The sequence below is a fragment of the Schistocerca gregaria genome, chromosome 6 (assembly GCF_023897955.1).
Source record: "Schistocerca gregaria isolate iqSchGreg1 chromosome 6, iqSchGreg1.2, whole genome shotgun sequence".
NCBI classification, from domain to species: domain Eukaryota; kingdom Metazoa; phylum Arthropoda; class Insecta; order Orthoptera; family Acrididae; genus Schistocerca; species Schistocerca gregaria.
This window is the reverse complement of record NC_064925.1, coordinates 486,998,001-487,018,659: the sequence shown is the minus strand read 5'-3', so window position 1 is coordinate 487,018,659 and position 20,659 is coordinate 486,998,001. Positions and strand designations below refer to the sequence as shown.

The following is a 20,659-nucleotide window of genomic DNA, read 5'->3' as shown; positions in this document are numbered from 1 at the left end:
AGTACAGCACAATGCAGGTGGTGCCTGAAACACGCTATGAGACGAAAAGAAATGACAATGAATTTTAACCTTAGTGGATGCTGTTGAACTCCGTGATTGTTCCTTTACAGCGTGTAGAAAAAATTCCGCTACCAGGGCGGGGAAGGCAGAGTGATCAGGGGTCGTAACCCGAGGCCTGCTCACAGTGTCCCCCTCGTCCGTCAAGGAATCAAGGAATCAGGGATGGGAAGGAGAAATCTTTTGTGGGAATCATTATTTATTTATTTATTTTTATTTACTGTTTTTTAATACAAAGTTAATGTAGTTTTACTTTATACCACAACAAAAATAAATGTATCTAGCACCGCATCGTGCTCTGAGTAAAAAAAAAAATCTCGCCACGTTCCTACACCAGTGTAATGTATGTGGGGAAAACGGAAAAAAAGGAGTGCTTCATACAGGATGTAGAAGGGTGTGTCGCAACTCTCCTTACGCTTCATCAACCAGGTACGTCTTCACGTATATCATGTTATTCCACCGAGAATCGAACTTAGTCTTGTCAGCTCACTCAATGGGTGTCTTCTCCTACCTGTTGATGATCCAGCTGCGTGGAGGGTCGCGTAGGGCACTCCCTAAGTAATTAGGAAAATACTGTCTGTATTTTGGTTTCCGTACGATCTTGCAATGACGTTCTTGTAGGTAGTTCCAAAAGTCGAATACATCTTTAGGTCCATCGTGAAATAAGTAGTGTACCGCATGCGCACGGATCCACGTAACAGCGTTGGTCTTGGCGCGCGGGAAATACTGTTGATCCGGAAATAGTAGAAACTGAGGTGTCACTCGTAGAAAATACGACAAAATTTGTCGCACCAAGCGCCATACGTCTTCTGCCGCGCCACATGTGAGACGGTGTTCGTCCGTGTCTGGTATCCCGCAGTCTACGCAGAGAGGCGATTCCGCTATGTTTATCTTGTGGAGGCGTGGTCGGGTGATCTGTTTACCATTGACTGTGATATACCTTCTGGATCGGACAGCTGTGTCCAGTGTAACCGCGTGAATCGTCTTCCACACCACCTTCCAATTAATCTGAGGGCTTTTGGTCTCCACGATGTTTGGTGGGCGCCTCTGCTGTAGGACATGATATATATCCCGCGCCGACGCCTGTTTCGTCGGTGCTACTGCGATACGGACATAGCTCTGTTCAATGTAAAAGTTCCCGAAGTAATAGAAGGGTGGGGGTATGTCTTGCGTAGTCAGTGGGGGCATAAGGGAGGGCGGAGCTAAGGACTCCAACAGCAAACCTGTCAAACTTTCCGGGTGGTGACGCCACAGCTTGATGTGTGAGCTGACATAGAGGGCCACAGCTCTGTCGTGGACATGGACTAGACCAAGACCTCCCCTTTCTGGGGGAAGGGTCAGTGACTCATAACTGAATTTGAAGAGCATGCCTGTACTGACGTAGGCTCCGAATGCCGCTAATAGACGTCGAACCATCAGTAACGGTATTGGGAGAACACGCGCTATGTGTGGAAGGCGCGATGGGAGGTAAACATTGACGAAGTGTGTCCTTTGGAGAATGTCCAGGGTCCGCAGACGAAGGTTGAAGATCTGGACCCGAATTTGTTGTAATAAGCGGTGGTAGTTAAGAGCCGCAGTGCGCCGTATGTCGTTGTGAAACTCTATTCCGAGACATTTGAAAGTGCCACGAAGCTGTAGGGGTTCGACACACGCTGGGGTCAACCCGTCTCCTATGGCCATGGCGACGGATTTGGCGACGTTGAGACAGCTGCCGGAAGCCACACCGTACGTGGTAATCCATTATAGTGCTCTGTTGACATCCTCGCGATTGCGGAACACGAGGACCAGGTCGTCTGCATATGCTGTACAGCGAAATGTGACGTCACGTAGGGTAAGACTAGTGAGGCGTTGACGGAGGCCACAGAGGAGCGGTTCCAGTGCCAGAGCATATAGTAACGTCGACAAGGGGCAGCCTTAACGCACGGAGCGAAAAATCGGGAGGGACTGCGAGGGACGCCTGTTAACGAGCAGTTTGGATGTCGCCCCTCGGAGGAGGCGCATCACGACGTCTGTGAATTGCTGTGGGTACTGCACGTGTTGGAGAACGGACGTTAGGTACGCCTGATCCACTAAATCAAAAGCTTGGCTAAAATCTAGTGATGCCAGCGCTCCCGGGATGCGGCGTGCCCTGGCTAGGGCTATTAAGTCACGGTATCAACACAGTGCTGTGTGGATGTTGTTGATACCCCCTAGGGAAGTCTGATCTGGCGAGATGATTTAAGGTAGGGTCGGTCGTAGACGGTTTGCTAACAGTCTGGTGAATATCTTCATGTCGCAGTTGACGAGTGTTAGCGGGCGGTAATCTTGTATTCGAGCCCCACCTTTAGGTTTGTGAACCGGTATAATTATTCCTTCTACGAAGGTCGCAGGGAGCGGCACCGCGGGGGACATAAGTTCCCGACAGATGTCTGTTAACTTGGGAGCCAATAAATAATGGAAAGTTCTATAAAACTCCACAGGGAGCCCTCCGGGCCAGGAGATTTATTCGCCGCTCCTTTACCGATGGCGTCGATAACTTCGTCTTCCGTAATGTCGTTCAATAATTCAGTTTGTAAATCCTGTGGGACAACGCCATAAACTAGTTGTGAGACTGCTGTCACCGTCGTTGGGTCAGAACATTGACCAGAATAAAGTCGTGCGTAACGGTCGAAGAAGGCTGCAGCAATATCGCGTTGTGTGGTGTGACGAAGGCCGTCCTCAGTGGTGACGGCATGTATAAGCGCCCGTCTTCGCAGTGTACGTTCTCGGATGACGTGGTACATGGTGGGTCGTTCCGTTGCGAGTCTGTCTTGTGTTCGCGCTCGGACGATCGTCCTTTCGAGGTGGCGGCGCATATGGGCTACGATCTGTGCTTTCGCACGCTGAACTGTCCAAATGTCGTTCCGGTGTGGGTGGCAAGGAGGCGCATTCGCGAAGGACTGCCGCCTCCAAGCAGCAGTCTCATGACCATACGTAATAAAGGTTCGCAGTAGGGCCGGCTTGGTGCAGGTTAACCACCAGCTAATCGACGTAGGATACTTTGGGAGGCGGCGGACGCACAAACTCCACGTGTCTTCGATGGCGTGTCCACAATCCGGAGAAGCGAGATGAGCAAGTTTTAATTTCCAGGGATGTCGGCTACACCACACCCGTTGGCGACGAAGGGTGACGGCACATATATAGGCTTCGTGATCAGAAAAGGCTACTGGCCACACCTCCACGTCACTCACCGTTGCCGCGAGAGAACGGGAGACGTAAATCCTATCGATGAGACTAGACGAGTGACTCGTGAAATGGGTGTATCCAGGTCCATTTCTTCGAACATGTTCCTATGTATCTACCAGCTGGAGATCGTCGATGAGTGTCCCAAGTTCGGGGCACGGTGAATGGCGTGGCAGCTGATCTTTAGATGCTTGGGTGCAATTGAAATCGCCCCTAATATCAAGTCATCGTGCCTACCGTGAAAAAGGGGTGCTATTCCTTCTGCGAAGGAGAGCAATCGGTCACGACGGCGATTCGTTCCGGAAGGGGCGTACACATTGATAAAGCGGACGCCTTGCACCGTTACGGCCATTCCTCTAGCGTCGGGGAGATATCGGACTTCGTCCACCTCGAGGCCCTCTCTGAGGAGAATTGCGACTCCACTGTTAGTTGGCGAGGCGTGGGACACATGAGCCGTATAACCATACATACCCGGGAAATCGGCGACGAAGACTTCTTGGAGAAGGACAATGTCAACGTCTGCTGCACTGAGCATGTATTGGAGCAGCGACAACTTCGTACGTGTCCGAATGGTATTAATGTTGATGGTCGTTAAGCGATAAGTCTGTAGATCGTCTCCTGCGGTGGGGACCGCCGTCAGTGTCGCAGTAAAATGTGGGGCCGGTGATCTGCTGGCCGCGTCCGCGCCGTCATCTGTTGCTACTCGGGAGGGGCCGGGTTGTGGGAGGAGAGACCCCTCTCCTCATCCACCACAGCAGCCGTAGAATCGTCTTCAATGTCATCCGCCCAAGGTCCGTAAGTTAACGGTGGCTGCGGTAGAACACTTGTGGGCTGACTGACTAAGGGTGAATCCGCAGTTGTTTCCGGTTGTGTACCAACGGCGGGTGATGTGTTGGCCATCCATTTGCCCGAGAGAGCGGAATCGGGTTTATCAAAATCAGACAAAGTGACCGGTGAGGGCGATCTCGTGTCATCCATTTTCCTCGTCGTTTCGTCGGCCGTCCGGTCGTCAACTGGAGAAGACGTCCGCTGGAGGCAGTCGTCTGAGGGTGTGCGACGTCGCTTTTTATGTTTTCTCGGTGACCTTTGTTTGCGGACGTGGGTTTCTGTGTCCGAAAGAGCTTGTGGCTCCCGTAGAGCATCCCCCTCAAGTAGAAAGGCAGAGGTTGGTACAACCCTAGCGTCGAGTTCCATTCTCTCGTCCGAATCTTCATGTGGAGTCGATGGGCGGCGTTCTGCAACCTCTGCAGACACCGTAATGGTGTTGGTCAATCCAGGACCGGCGACAGGCGCGCATTCTGACGCTTCCTGTCTTCCTGGGGGGTTGTCGTCTGTCATGACAGTCGATCGTGTCACCTCTGCGTAATTGAGGGGGAGGGCCGTGAGCGTAGGAGGTGGTATCGTGTCATACAATGGAAGTTGTGTAACACGACGTTGAATACACGCCGAGCGCACATGACCCTCCTGGCCGCAACCAGAACAAGTACGAGGTTGTCCGTCGTACATTACTATTGCTCGACAGCCACCTATGACTAAGTAGGACGGCACATGTTTCTTTAATTCAATTTTCACTTGACGGACGCCGTTGAGGACCTGGTACGTCTCGAAGGTGTTCCATTTTTCGGCCACGTGACTAATTACCGTCCCATAAGGGCGGAAAGCTGAGGTAACGACGTCCGGTGGTACTTCGAAAGGGAGTTCGAAGGGTCTTAGTGTGCGTAATCCTAGTCCAGCATGGTCAACAGTAACCTCTCCGATGTGTCCGTATTCGCGCATCTGTTCACAACTGCGTGACATAACTCGTCATCGACCATCTTGAAGTAAACGGCGCTACTTGTGATGGATAGGTCGATACCGATGATGTGCCGTGTTGGTATTTGAACTCGTCACGGATGAATCGTTCGACTTCAAAGGCTCGTGGTCGTGCGTAGTCGGGCTGGAAGGTGATCTTGATGGTAGCTTTTCTGTACGAATGAGCCATGGCGACTCAGTGTTAACGGACGCGAGTATTAGCTACGGCGAGGAAGTAAACAAACTACGGGCGCTGGCGACTCAGCGGACGGGACATAAACAAACGTCCTCGCCGCTCACCGGTCGAAAGCACACTGACCCCTAGATCACGGGTACTCCTTCTCTCTGGACCTATGCACCTAAATTGCGTGAAAATGTAATCACGTATCAGTTCTAGTATAATATATTTGTCCAATGAATACGCGTTTATCATCTGCATTTCTTCTTGGTTTAGCAATTTTAACGAACGGTAATGCACACATACACATAACTAGATTAGCGTCCGCAGGTACGCGTTCATAATCTGTCTAGTCTACATAGACTATTTGTTTTTCTTTAATGGAAATTTAATGTTCTTCACAGGCTGTAGCATCTAAATTTTTCGCCTCTAATTGTGTCTATAGAAGCATCGAATTTTCGGAATGTAGTTCTCAACAGAAACCGATTCTGTTAGGTGGATTTCACGGTTTTTGTTGATCATGCCTGTTGTGTTCTTGTGGAGATATTTCAATGGAAACTTCCATCTCCTAATCCATTATATCGAAGCGAAAAGTGAAGTATCACGTCTCATAGATTTATCTCTAAATTTTTATTTTTGTACAGAAATATGTTTTTGAAAAATTCTCGACCACTATTGCAACCTATTGCGGGTTGAATTTCCGAAAACATTAACACAGCGAAGTAGTAAATCCCAATGCAAATTTTCACACATTTAGCTTTACCTTTGAAAATGCCTTCATAAGGAAATATTTCAGAAAAGCATTTCGTCTCGTATTTCACCACATTAAAGATGGAATTTCGAATAATCCCTTCTTGAACGACGTCTACAGCATAAGAACAACATCCTCTCCAAATTTCAAGTTTCTGTCTTTAGAGATTTAGACTAGGCTATGGTGGCTCCGTAAGTCGGCTAGCCGGAACATTTCTTTTTATGTATAGTGAGGTAAAATTTATTCGGCTCCCCGACTTGCTCTTGGCCATTTCTTTTTAGGAAGTGTGTTTTGTACGGTTATCCCTATCTCGAGACAGATGAGGACGACTCACCCGTCGACGAGCGGGTGGTCGAGCAGCATGCGCCGCACTGCGGCGAGGTGGTCGGTGTGCGAGGTGTGGCGCAGGCGCGCCGTCAGCGGGATGATGACGCCCAGGCCCGTCAGCGCCAACAGCAGCACCAGCAGGCACGCCACGCACCACGTGCGCTGGCTGGCGCCTGCAACACCGTCACAACACCTGCTGACAGGAGCGAACCGTCGGGCAGTCACAAGCTGGTCTGCTCTTGCAAGTCAGTGCCTGGTCACTCTATAACCGACACTTACTGCTGCAAGCTGTGATTTCTGATTTATCCCACTCTTCCGTTCAGAGTACGTCGGTATGGCCACTATTCATCAACCAGCGTCGTCAGCAAAATCCAGGATGCAACCTCAGAGTTATGGTACTTGGGACCAACAACACAGGGGGTCCAGGAAATATATATAGCCTCCATACAATCAGCAAAGGACATGGAGTAGGTGACAGCTGTCAGTGTACAACTGCCATAGGATCCAGAGAGGCATAGTTGCTCAAACGTCAGCTACAGGGGCAACTGATACATAACAGTCTATTGCTGGATTGACAGGTCTCATATTTATTGTCATACTTGAGTAATTCGTTTAGTTTGAGTTCGATCGATGGTAGTTGATGAATCCAGACAGCTATATCAATAAACCTTCTGTATATGCAGAATTTAGTTCGGAAATATATTTCTTACGTCTCTCATTACACTTGTGGCAATTGCATGCAGATCTCTCTGTATCTTTGTTCAGTAGTGAATTCTATACTGGGTCATCTTGGCAAGATCGTTTGTGAACAGTGAAGCAAAGTACCATATAGTACTCAAAGGTAAAGGGTCAGGCAGCAGATACTCCCCTGTGACCAAGCAGCTAATCCACGTGTCCTGCTGTATTGTTTGGGGGTCTTGTGTACTTTTTGTGTTAGCAGAAGAGCCAACACAGTGTTACGAGTGGAGGCCGAAATGCACGCGTCGTAGCTCACGCAGGCTGACGTGAGGAGGGAAGAACTATACTGACGTGAGGACTGGAACATGACAAGGAATGAGAATTCAGAAAGCGGAAGTAATTAGTTTGGTACTTAACTTCAATCCATTAATGATGAACATCAGTCTTGACGGGACATTATTCACACTATTATCTGTTCTGAATACACTCTTGAAGATAGTCATTATAGTAACTGAATATGGCACCTTGCTAGGTTGTAGCAAATAACGCAGCTGAAGGCTATGCTAAACTGTCGTCTCTGCAAATGAGAGCGTATTTAGTCAGTGAACCATCGCTAGAAAAGTCGGCTGTACAACTGGGGCGAGTGCTATGGAGTCTCTCTAGACTATACCTGTCATGTGGCGGCGCTCGGTCTGAAATCACTGATAGTGGCAACACGCGGGTCCGACGTATACTAACGGACCGCGGCCGATTTAAAGGCTACCACCTAGCAAGTATGGTGTCTGGTGGTGACACCACAGTATTTCCTGCCGTTAAGATCATTATGGTCTTTGGAGGATATTCTATGCTATGTTCGGTCTGGTAGCATTTCTAGGCCCACATACACAGGCAGACGAGATCACTGAGCCGTCCACCGACTGTGTCTGTCCCGACCAGTTCCCCTGTGTGCAGATGATGGGTCTATGGTCAGATCTGTGTCCAAGTCCGGCTTTTTGACCGACGGACCTCAACCTGCTTCCCCGCACGCTACCTGCCAGCCCACAAGCCATCGGTGGAGACAGGAAAGGAGCCCCACCTGTCGCCACCAGTCAACACGTAGTCACACAGTTTGGGAAGTGTGTCAGTGGACAGGCCGATGGAGCACACAGGCTGTAAATGGGCGCCTTTAAAGGCGCCCATACACCATTCGACCAGTCGCCTGACACGCTTTGCCACGGGGGTCTGGCACCATCTGTTTATTTTTGTGTGAACGACTTTACAGATGTTGGATCGAAGGTGCAGGTTAGTCATTTCGTTGGCAGACTCCTACATGGTTGTCCTGACCGCTATGTACCGTAATACATTCCGTCAGCACAGGTCGGTACGGTCGACCATTTTGTCACAGTGTGTCCACACACAGTCAGACTGGTCGGCAATTCGCTCTGCAGGAAAGAGAAGGAGAAGGACTCCGCTGGTGCGGGGGATTCTGCCAACCAGTCGCGCTGTGAGTGAGTGGCTTAAGGGGAGTATCAATGGCCTATCCTGATGATCTTAAATGTGACATACTTATACTCCGTTTTCTTAGGAGCTACCCAAAGTAATAAAACAAACCTTTGCCAGGATATAGAGTCATATCCTGCACATTCACTTATCTGCTATCAAGTATATAACTTTGTTGGGAATCAAGATACGAATCTTTTAATGAATGTCTTAGAAATTTACATAATTTTTATAATACTTTCATAATCAAACTATGAGACCTTTCTGTGCCGTTGCAGATCCACGAAGACATAATACTGCTATCAATAAGAAGTAAAAATTTCAGAGCTTGACCTTAAATAAATTCTTAGGTAATAGGAAACGTTTAAAAAATGTCATTTTCCAGAAATCGAACCTGAAAGTTGAAGTAAAAGGGGACCTCACTATAGAATGAAGGGACAGCCTGAGATTCTCCAGCTTTGTAACCATAACCTTCTAGAGGATCAATCAATTCAGTCACTCTTCTGTCCAAAGAAACTTGCCATTTATTATGTTTTTTGATCATTATTTCTGGCTAGTAGATTCACTGTCTATTCAGTTCTTGTAGGGCTGCTTCTGTGTTATGGCTAGGCGTACTTCTAAATTGCTTCAGATCCTTTATTCTGCCCCCGTTTACATCACTGGAGGTGATTACAGTTCACTGATCCCTGTCTTCAATGTCCTGAGGCCAACTAATACAGTTTTGGTCACCCTTGTCCATATTCATTTTGATTTTTTCCTGTGAGGTATTTCTTCTTAAGATTTGTATGTGCTAGACTTCTATATAGTGGCTTTCTTACTGCTCCAACAGCTTCACAGATGGTTTTTCAACGAGTATATTAGGTTCCTGCTGTCGCAGATTTGCGGTATTTAACCAGTGTATTGAATACAAATTATCTAGTGGCTCCTTGTCACTTGTAGAAAAACGTTGGCCATACTATTTTTCTCATTCCTTTCAGGTTGATTGTATTCTGTGTAGTGGTTTGGCCACAATATTTTCTTAGGTGGTTGTTCTGCTTTTCAAACGTCCTCTAATGGTCTGTCCATCTTCAGGCTTTCTACTAGGAAATTTCTGCCTCATTTTACACAGTAAGGTAGCCATTTATTTCTGCACATGGTAGCCACATACAAATTTATGCGGTTTTAGATCATCATAGGTCCTGTTGTCGCTTATTGATTTGAATGAAATGAAATCACCACAACAATGAATGTAGAACAACGAATTCCATCTTGCTCTTGAGGGCGCTGCAAAGTCTTCACAGCTGACAGGTCGATACTTCCAGTGGACCCGTCATATATTTTCCAGTAGTTGCGTTAAAAAATTGTTTTTTTTGTTATTGATAACGACTGCATTCATGGGAATGTTTTGGCAACACTCCAGCATCAAGCACCTTCCCGGTAACAATATTTATTGCAGCTGCCAAGAAATTCTAGACTGACATCCGTCACATTCTATGCAGTTTTCATTGCTACTATCATTTTCTTCAACTGTTTCCACAGTTATAGATTTCATTGATTATTCTGCTATCACTTTTACTATTTCCCTAAAGCATCTGGGTGCCTTGAAATATGGGGACGTGCAGATTCACAACAGCACACGAAGTTATTCAGCCAAAGGGTGTTTAGCAATGCATCTCTGCTCATAGAAATATTTTATTGCTTCTACATTTTTCAAATGTCCAAAATTCGTTCTTACTCTAACAACGCGAAGAAGAGATTTCCAAACTCTTCTTTTGAAGACGTTTTAAAAATCTCTCCACACAGAAGTTACAGTCTGCAGTTTGATTAAGCTTCTGCAACAGAAGAGTTTCTTGGACCACGACCTTACATACAGAAAGGTTTTTAAGCAGCTAGACATTGTTATAGTGCACTTAAACATAATATTATACTTATATTACTGGAACTGGTTTCACTGTTCACTTTACTATCGCTCACAAGTTTGTTCTTGGAACCACTTGGTGGTGAGCTACTTTGTTCAGTGTTGCTTGTCCTTACGTCATTCTCTGGTTATAAGCATCCAACAGGTCATGTTATGTAGACTCTATTTGCGTATTTTTCTCTTCTAAAATTTCTCATTGGTGGTGTCATATTACGGAGAGAAACACAACTCAATGAGCAACAACTCCAAATGTATACAACGAAAGGTATAATACACATTAAAAATCACTGAAGATGTGATGCATTATACCACAAGCAGATGAGATACCACTGCAACCAGTATAGCCGACATACACAGCAGGATGGTTACTACAAATCAACTATCCCCTTTAGAGCAAAGAGTTCCCAAGAAATGTGTCGTTACTAAACAGTGGTCATGGAACCTGAAGAAATTACTTGCGCAGTAAATTATTTCAAAGTAAATTGAAAATACTAAAAGTCATCTAAAGTCAACGAAACATACATCAAATTAAACAGGAAACTAAGAGCACAATTTTTGTATAAGATAATAAATCGACATTTCATACCCATACCACCTTTTGTACTCCCCTTAATACATCAGATAACAGACGGAAGAACTCTTCAGTCTTGGCCTGCTCGTGGAGGTTTGCAGCCGAGCGAAACTGTTTGACAAAAGGAGTTTGGTTTCAAGTTGAGAAAGCCGTCCCGGACGTGAATGGTGTGAGGCGGCAGGCTTCTTGCGGTTCCATGAGAAACGGAGTGGTTCTGCTCTTCAGAAGGGACAGGCCAGCCACTTGTTGCGGATTTTGGAACGACATTCCCTGCTGATTAAAAGCAGCAGTTTAGCAGAGTGTAGGAGTCAAGAGCTGGTTTCCAGAAAATCCGAAACCGGTAGCCAGCTGCCGGCTGGGGAGGCAACTCGACAGCAGACAGTCGTCATCAGTCCAACTTATTAACAACTGAGTGCTTCCACAGGTTAACATCGCAAACTCGGAAAATGTTCATTTATTTATGGCCGTGTCTTGGGCAACATATTGTAAAATCGTACCACTGGCGCACAGAAAGTCGGGCAGATGCATTAGTGAGACTTACTCTGGAGAGCAAGTAGAACTGACTTCTCCATTGTGAGGGATGAAGTATAGATTTCTTCCGAGGGAGGGTGTCGAAGAGAGACTTCTTCCCTATTAGCCGACAATAGCAGACTTCTAGCAGCAGCACGTATTAGCAGACGAAGGCTTCTACTCATCGAGTTGCCAAGTTAGGTCAAATTATCCGAACTTTTTCAAAGGGATGAAGGATTGAAAATTTACGATAGAAGCAAGTAGCTGTTTCCAATCTTATTATATCATGTAAAGTTTTAGGGAATATTCGATTCATTCTTTGATGTAGCATGCTTGTTTAAGTTAATCATTCTTTCGGCGTAACCTCACAGCTACTGAATAGGCACAGCGAGTTCGTATTGTCACAGTTGATTAATGATATGGTGACCTCGCATATCCCCTTACATTCCTGTCCCTGCCAAGACAGTTGTATCAGTCTTGATAAACCATCATTCAGCCCGTGAACTAACCATTTCTGATCCACAATCAGATCTTACGACTAAATTAAAGTTAATACTTTCTAAATGCAAATTCTAATGAAATCAAATTAATTTGGCATCCTGTTTCACTAAAAAATAGGTAATATCCTTGATATTCATTACAAATATCACTAGATGGTTAATCCATGACTCCCGATTCTTTCGGGCCAACCGTTTCAGATTACAGTTGTTGTAGCTGGGATTCACAGTCACAAAATTTTTTTAAGGATATCATCTTCACGCCGGTGACTGTTATAAGTTTTTATTACAATGAAAACTTATAACAGTCACTGACGTAAAGATGACGTCCATAAAAAGAAAAGTCTCTGATTAATTTCATCTGTTCCATCTAGTTCAGTTAAATTACATAAGTTCTAAATATATTCGCTGAATGGAAATATCTTCGCATTTGCTATGTTAGGCATAGATATACCACCTATCGAGCAGGTCCAGAAGGCATGCACAGATTGCCGAACTCGTTAAGGAGACCGCTCGTGATTAGCGAGAAATCCGGGTTCGAGTCCCAGTCAGGCCAAAATTTCCCTGTCACTAATAGGTAAAACACACATACCTAACAGAGATTAAGGCGAAATGACCGCATTCAACGACTCTATTTCGAATTAATTTAATGTCTGTTCATCCAGCTATCGAAGTAAACATTACATGCCAGTATATGGACAAGACGATAATATCACAGGTCTCAGTTCCTTATACTCTCGTTCTCACAGGTACGGAAATGCAGAGCAAAGCTACTCCAATTAAGTGATGACTGTAGCAGACTATGGTATACGGATGTAGACAGTGTGACACGGAAATTTAGGTCGGCCTGGGAGACGTGCGATTAGTTGTAAATCCGTGTTGGATGCCTGGTCCCCACACATTTCACATATCACTAATAGGTAGTGCGTCTATATCTAAGAAAGACGATGCCAGATATACGCTTTCAGTAAAGTTACTTCAAAAGAATTCCATGCGGCTGTCAATTGTCATTAATGTATGCTGGTCCAGCCTATGAAAGCTTAATGCAAAAAATAATCATAACCGACCACTGGTATAAGCATCAGTGGAAGTCAGCATCATTTAATGGCACCATTTGGCGTATGGTCCAGAGTCTGACACTAATGGCCCTGAAACTGAAACTGGGACTCTACTAACCAAGAGGCGCTTAGCGAATGTCAGCAGTTAGATGTCGAGGAGACTCTCCCTGGATGACACAGTCTCCGTAGCAGGCTGCTACTGGATGGGCCAGCAACTTCACTCACCCGTCGTTCGGCCGTGAGGCACGACTGCATATCCAAGTACTGACACAGCATCAGCCACTTCATTTTTAATTTCACTTCATGGCCACGAGTTTTTTACCTGTTATCCGGAAACTCTAAACAGGTCATACATATTCAATAAATATCGTGACATAGAGTGATTTGCATATAAACACATCATAAAATGTTTTGCATCACCCAGGTTCCCAGTACTCCCGAAGACACAGTCCGTCTGACTATTCAAAGATGTCACTAAACCCGCTCCAAGATGTAAACAACCAAGCATGTGAAGCGCCTACTTGACTGAGGTGGTCCGAGAGTCCGTCTTTTCCTGTCATTCTACCAGGAAGAAGGTACATGGCTCGTGTTGTCAGTAGCTCAACCATGCCTAGACGGCCAGCACCGCCGTTCCATCGCGTCGCATTCTTATTGTGCCAGGCAGGGCTCTCAACAAGGAAAGTGTCCAGGCGTCTCGGAGTGAACCAAGGCGATGTTCTAATGATATGGAGGAGATAGAGAGAGACAGGAACTGTCGATGACATGTCTCGATTAGACCACCGAAAAGCCACTAGTGCACTGGATGACCGCTACCGACGGATTATGGCTCGGAGGAACCCTGACATAAACGCTATCATATTGAATAGTGCTTCCGTGCAGCCACAGGACGTCGTGTTACGACTAAAACTGTGCGCAACAGGTTGCATGATCCGTAGCATCATTCCCGACGTCCCTGGCGAAGTCTATCTTTGCAACGACGACTACACGCAGATCGGTACAGATGGGCCCTACAACATGCCTAATGGACCGCTCAGGATTGGCGTCACTTTCTCTTCACCAATGAGTGCCGCATTGCCTTCAACCAAACAATCGTCGGAGACGTGTTTGCAGGCAACCCGAAGGCCTTAGACACACTGAACAGCGACTGCAGCAAGCTGGAGGTTCCCTGCTGTTTTGGGGTGGCATCATGTGGGGCCGACGTACGCCGCTGGTGGTCATGGAAAGCGGCGTAACAGCTGTACGATAGTGAATGCCATCTTCGGACCGATAGTGAAACCATATCGGTAGCATATTGAGGAGACATTCGTCTTCACGGACGACAATTCACGCCCCCATCGTGTACACCTTGTGGATAACTTCCTTCAGAATAAGGATATCACTTGACTAGAGTGGCCAGCGTGTTCTACAGACATGAACCCCATCGAACATACTTGGGATAGATTGAAAAGGGCTGTTTATGGACGATGTGAACCACCAACCACTGAGGGATCTACGCCGAATTGCCCTTAAGCATTGGGACAATCTGGACCAACAATACCTTTATGCCACGACGAATACAGGCATTCATCAATGAAAGAGTACGTGATACTCGATATTAGAGATACCGTTGTGTACAGCAATCTAGGCCACCACCTCTGAAGGTCTCGGTGTATGGTGGTACAACATGCAATGAGTGATTTTCATGAGCAATAAAATGGGTGGAAATGATGTTTATGATGATCTCTATTCCAATATTCTGCAGAGGTTCCGGAACTATCGGAACCGAGGTGATGCAAAACTTTTTGATATGTGTAGTAATAAATTATGTTAACAGCATGCACTGGTAATTTTAATGTAGAAATAAAACAGATAATTGCAAATAAGAATCAATAAGAGAACGCAAAATGAAAGTAAATGATTGAGGTTCGAAGTGAATGACTTTCAGCCTATATTACCAGATATGTTACAGGCAGCCTCGAAATAATTGGATGTTTGCCGACTACCTGCAACTGTACCTACTTCTAAACATATTATTGCTACACTATTCTACATGGCCCACACTTGTGTGTGTTTGCCCCGGCAATCCTCGAGTGTACGCGTACGTCTTTTTTAAATATATCTTATACATATATATTGAAACGAAGTCCCATGCTTCTTGACAGAGCGCAGGAGAACGATGTAGGAGACCAGCACCGCCGTGCTAGGCAAGGTCCTAGTGGAGGTGGTTTGCCATTGCCTTCCTCCGACCGTAATGGGGATGAATGATGATGATGAAGACGACACAACAACACCCAGTCAATCCCTGACGCCGCCGTAATTTTGATATTCGCAGCATCCACTTTTAGACTGAAAGTTGAGAAGCTGCGATTTAGATATTCGGTGTGCAGTCATATTTGCTGCAGTCCGCAAGTATCGGTTACTGTTTATAGTTTGCAGATCACAGTCCATTTACCTTTAGTCTCTCTCTACCTTGAAAAGGGAGCAGCTGAAAACGATTTGATCAGTGGAGCCTTGCTTCACATTCACGGACTGGTGTGTTGCTGCAACCCACTCGATACAAACGTTTGGTATATGCACCATTACCTGTTAGTAGGAGCACCGTAACTCGAGTTGGGGCAATGTCACGCAGTTTGCGTCTGGTGCTCATGCTTTGGAATGTATTGTGTACCCGCATTGCAGTGCTTCAAGTGCTTAAGACAGACTGCCATTTATCAATCTTTCAGATTCGTAAACGTCTTTTAACAGTAATATTAGTTGTTGTGATCTCATCCACATGATCGTTTTCTCCATGTCTAAGCGATATGGAGTCACATACCACCATATCCACCGGACATATCCCGAGAATCTCCAGTAATGACTCGACGAGTGTAGTGCGAAAGACACTGGTAAGCCTCGTAAGTACGCTCCGTTGAATTAGACGCAGTATTGTTTTGTACCTGCCTAGTCCAAGGCGATGGTCCCGGACGCTGGCAGCGAAGCCCTACTGACGGATTCGCTCCATCCCTGAGCCGTGCCTTTGTTAAAAGCTATGGGTTGGATACTGTAAGCACACCGCCTCCAACGATGGCAGATGCTCATCCTGAATCTTCGCTGTACCATGACAACGCCAATAAAGGTATATGGTTCCAAAGTCATCTTTGGCGAATTTCTTCCTGCTCCACACTAGAGAAGGAGCCAACAAACTTTCACTAGCTCTCCCACCCTTCAACGTGGTGGACTCTTTATTTCTGCTTATTTCATTAGAACTGATCAACTACAGGCAAAGAGGTTGGTTCTCGCCAAAGGAATCTACTGGTATCGAATTTACCCCTAATTGGAAGCAGAACTTTCTGAGAATGTTTTAACTTTTCTTATTTATGGCTTTGCGTGTAATGTAGAGTATAAGTGCAAGAAATTAATTCCTGAAAAATGTGATTACTTACGCCCTGTATTGCGCACTCGAGTGAACAGTGGTGTGTTGCCTAAAACTACAGTGGACAGTTTTCAGCACCTCAAAGCTACTCCGAAAACAAAACCAATAAAATAACACATCAAATCAACTATTAATTCACCTCTAAATAAATTACCCAAATTACTTTAATAAAAGTCCACTGCTGATTTACGTAGCTAAATAGCGAAACAAATCTCAGAGTAAGTAAACTGTTTCCCACATGAATGTATCACACTCTTCACTGAAATGTACTTTGTAAAACTAGAAATTAACCTCCATACGGAATGTAAGCTATCTGAACGAATCACTGATTAATTGCGTATTGACATTGTTCTGTATGTATAGTGTAACTGAATGACTATGGCCGTCAACTATCCTTGCACTTACAACGGTTTCTTTTTTTTTTTTTTGTCATTAGTCTACTGACTGGTTTGATGCGGCCCGCCACGAATTCCTTTCCTGTGCTAACCTCGCCGGCCGCGGTGGTCTCGCGGTTCTAGGCGCGCAGTCCGGAACCGTGCGACTGCTACGGTCGCAGGTTCGAATCCTGCCTCGGGCATGGATGTGTGTGATGTCCTTAGGTTAGTTAGGTTTAAGTAGTTCTAAGTTCTAGGGGACTAATGACCACAGCAGTTGAGTCCCATAGTGCTCAGAGCCATTTGAACCATTTTTTGTGCTAACCTCTTCATCTCAGAGTAGCACTTGCCACCTACGACCTCAATTATTTGCTTGACGGATTCCTATCTCTGTCTTCCTCTACAGTTTTTGCCCTCTACAGCTCCCTCTAGTACCGTGGAACTCATTCCCTCATGTCTTAGCAGATGTCCTATCGTCCTGTCCCTTCTCCTTATCAGTGTTTTCCACATATTCCTTTCCTCTCCGATTCTGCGTAGAACCTCCTCATTCCTTACCTTATCAGTCCACCTAATATTCAACATTCGTCTATAGCACCACATCTCAAATGCTTCGATTCTCTTCTGTTCCGGTTTTCCCACAGCCCATATTTCACTACCATACAATGCTGTACTCCAGACGTACATCCTCAGAAATTTCTTCCTCAAATTAAGGCCGATATTTGATATTAGGAGACTTCTCTTGGCCAGAAATGCCTTTTTTGCCATAGCGAGTCTGCTTTTGATGTCTTCCTTGCTCCGTCCGTCATTGGTTATTTTACTGCCTAGGTAGCAGAATTCCTTAACTTCATTGACTTCGTGACCAACAATCCTGATGTTAACTTTCTCGCTCTTCTCATTTCTACTACTTCTCATTACCTTCATCTTTCTCCGATTTACTCTCAAACCATACTGTGTACTCATTAGACTGTTCATTCCGTTCAGCAGATCATTCAATTCTTCTTCACTTTCACTCAGGATAGCAATGTCATCAGCGAATCATATCACTGATATCCTTTCACCTTGCATTTTAATTCCACTCCCGAACTTTTCTTTTATTTCCATCATTGCTTCCTCGATGTACAGGTTGAAGAGTAGGGGCGAAAGGCTACAGCCTTGTCTTACACCCTTCTTAATACTAGCACTTCGTTCTTGATCGCCCACTCTTATTATTCCGTCTTGGTTGTTGTACATATTGTATATGACCCGTCTCTCCCTATAGCTTATCCCTACTTTTTCAAAATCTCGAACAGCTTGCACCATTTTATATTGTCGAACGCTTTTGCCAGGTCGACAAATCCTATGAACGTGTCTTGATTTTTCTTTAGCCTTGCTTCCACTACTAGCCGTAACGTCAGAATTGCCTCCCTCGTGCCTTTACTTTTTCTAAAGGCAAACTGATCGTCACCTAGCGCATTCTCAATTTTCTTTTCCATTCTTCTGTATACTATTCTTGTAAGCAGCTTCGATGCATGAGCTGTTAAGCTGATTGTGCGATAATTCTCGCACTTGTCAGCTCTTGCCGTCTTCGGAACTGTGTGGATGATGCTTTTCCGAAAGTCAGATGGTATGTCGCCAGACTCATATATTCTACACACCAACGTGAATAGTCGTTTTGTTGCCACTTCGCCTAATAATTTTAGAAATTCTGATGGAATGTTATCTATCCCTACTGCCTTATTTGACCGTAAGTCCTCCAAAGCTCTTTAAATTCCGATTCTAATACTGGATCCCCTATCTCTTCTAAATCGATTCCTGTTTCTTCTTCTACCACATCAGACATATCTTCAAACTCATAGAGGCTTTCAATGTATTCTTTCCTCCTATCTGCTCTCTCCTCTGCATTTAACAGTGGAATTCCCGTTGCACTCTAAATGTTACCACACTTGCTTTTAATGTCACCAAAGGCTGTTTTGACTTTCCTGTATGCTGAGTTTGTTCTTCCGACAATCATATCTTTTTCGATGTCTTCACATTTTCCCTGCAGCCATTTCGTCTTAGCTTCCCTGCACCTCCTGTTTATTTCATTCCTCAGCGACTTGTATTTCTGTATTCCTGATTTTCCCGGAACATGTTGGTACTTCCTCCTTTCATCCATCAGCTGAAGTATTTCTTCTGTTACCCATGGTTTCTTCGCAGCTACCTTCTTTGTACCTATGTCTGCGTTCCAATCGTCTGTGATGGCCCTTTTTAGAGATGTCCATTCCTCTTCAACTATGCTACCTACTGCGCTATTCCTTATTGTTGTATCTATAGCGTTAGAGAACTTCAAACGTATCTCGTCATTCCTTCATCACTACTATATTGTGATCTGTGTCTATATCTCCTCCTGGGTACGCCTTCCAATCCAGTATCTGATTTCGGAATCTCTGTCTGACCATGATGTAAACTAATTGAAAACTTCCCGTATCTCCCATCCTTTTCCAAGTATACCTCCTCCTCTTGTCATTCTTTAACAGGGTATTCATTATTACTATCTGAAACTTGTTACAGAACTCAGTTAGTCTTTCTCCTCTTTCATTCCTTGTCCCAAGCCCATATTCTCCTGTAACCTTTTCTTCTACTCCTTCCCCTACAACTGCATTCCAGTAGCCCATAACTATTAGATTTTCGTCCATCTTTACATACTGCATTACACTTTCAATATCATCTTCATCTTCAGCTTGCGACGTCGGCATGTATACCTGAACTATCGTTGTCGGTGTTGGTCTCCTGTAGATTCTGATTAGAACAACCCGGTCGCTGAACTGTTCACAGTAACACACCCTCTGCCCTACCTTCCTATTCATAACGAATCCTACACCTGTTATACCATTTCCTGCTGCTGTTGATATTACCCGAAACTCATCTGACCAGAAATCCTTGTCTTCCTTCCACTTCACTTCACTGACCCCTACTATATCTAGATTGAGCCTTTGCATTTCCCTTTTCAGATTTTCTAGTTTCCCTATCACGTTCAAGCTTCTGACATTCCACGACTCGACTCGTAGAACATTATCCTTTCGTGGCGGGGATCGATCCCTGGACCGAAGACGTTTTGATTACGAATCAAAGACGCTACCCCTAGATCACGGGTCCCATCCACGATACAGAAAGTTAAACTCGAAGCAACGCAGCAAGAAAAGCTAAATTAAAATGGTCAGCTAAAAATGACATTCAAAAGCCTGCATACCGCCACGTTCAAAGCGGATACTAGCACCATAGTATTTCTTGCATGGGAATAATATAAGGTGGCTATGTTCTACAAATGGTTTTTCTGTAACAGTCTTATAGCGGACAATTACTTTATAACTTGACTTCCAAGAGTCCGAACAAGACCAATTTTATACAAAAATGACTGATTTTAGGAACATTTGTATCAGATGTATAATTTAAATAGAAACTTTACCCACAGAAAAAATTAACCTACCTATAAAGACCTCTATTCTTTCACGGCATGTGCGTGTGGGGGAGGAGAACTAACTTTCGTAGCTCGCAGGAATCCATGAGTTATGTTCCCACCAAATTTCGGTACGACAATTAATGTTACAACAGAGTGCTAATTACTTGCAAGTATTAAAAAAGGTTCAAATGGTTCTGAGCATTATGGGACTTAACATCGGAGGTCTTTAGTCCCCTAGACTTAGAACTATTTAAACCTAACAAACCTAAGGGCATCACGCACATTCATGCCCAAGGCTGGATTCGAACCTACGACCGTAGCAGTAACGCGATTCCAGACTGAAGCGCCTAGAACCATTCGGTCACAGGGGCCGGCACTTGTAAGTTTCCAAAGCGCCAAATTTACCTTAAATCAGTTCTTGGCAAAACTTTTCAAAATCGATAAATACACTCATCATTGCTTGTTCAATCATTTCCAGAAA

At 45.1% G+C, this 20,659-nt stretch overlaps 1 protein-coding gene across 1 annotated transcript in view; it reads right to left on the bottom strand.

Annotated features, from left to right (window-relative positions):
* The window catches only part of LOC126278918 (dipeptidase 1-like), a 620,416-nt gene that overhangs the window by 349,031 nt on the left and 250,726 nt on the right, over positions 1-20,659 (bottom strand). The window contains exon 4 of the mRNA XM_049979193.1: positions 6,313-6,478. Within this exon, the coding sequence (XP_049835150.1) occupies positions 6,313-6,478 (166 nt within the window). The remainder of the gene's footprint in view (positions 1-6,312; positions 6,479-20,659) is intronic.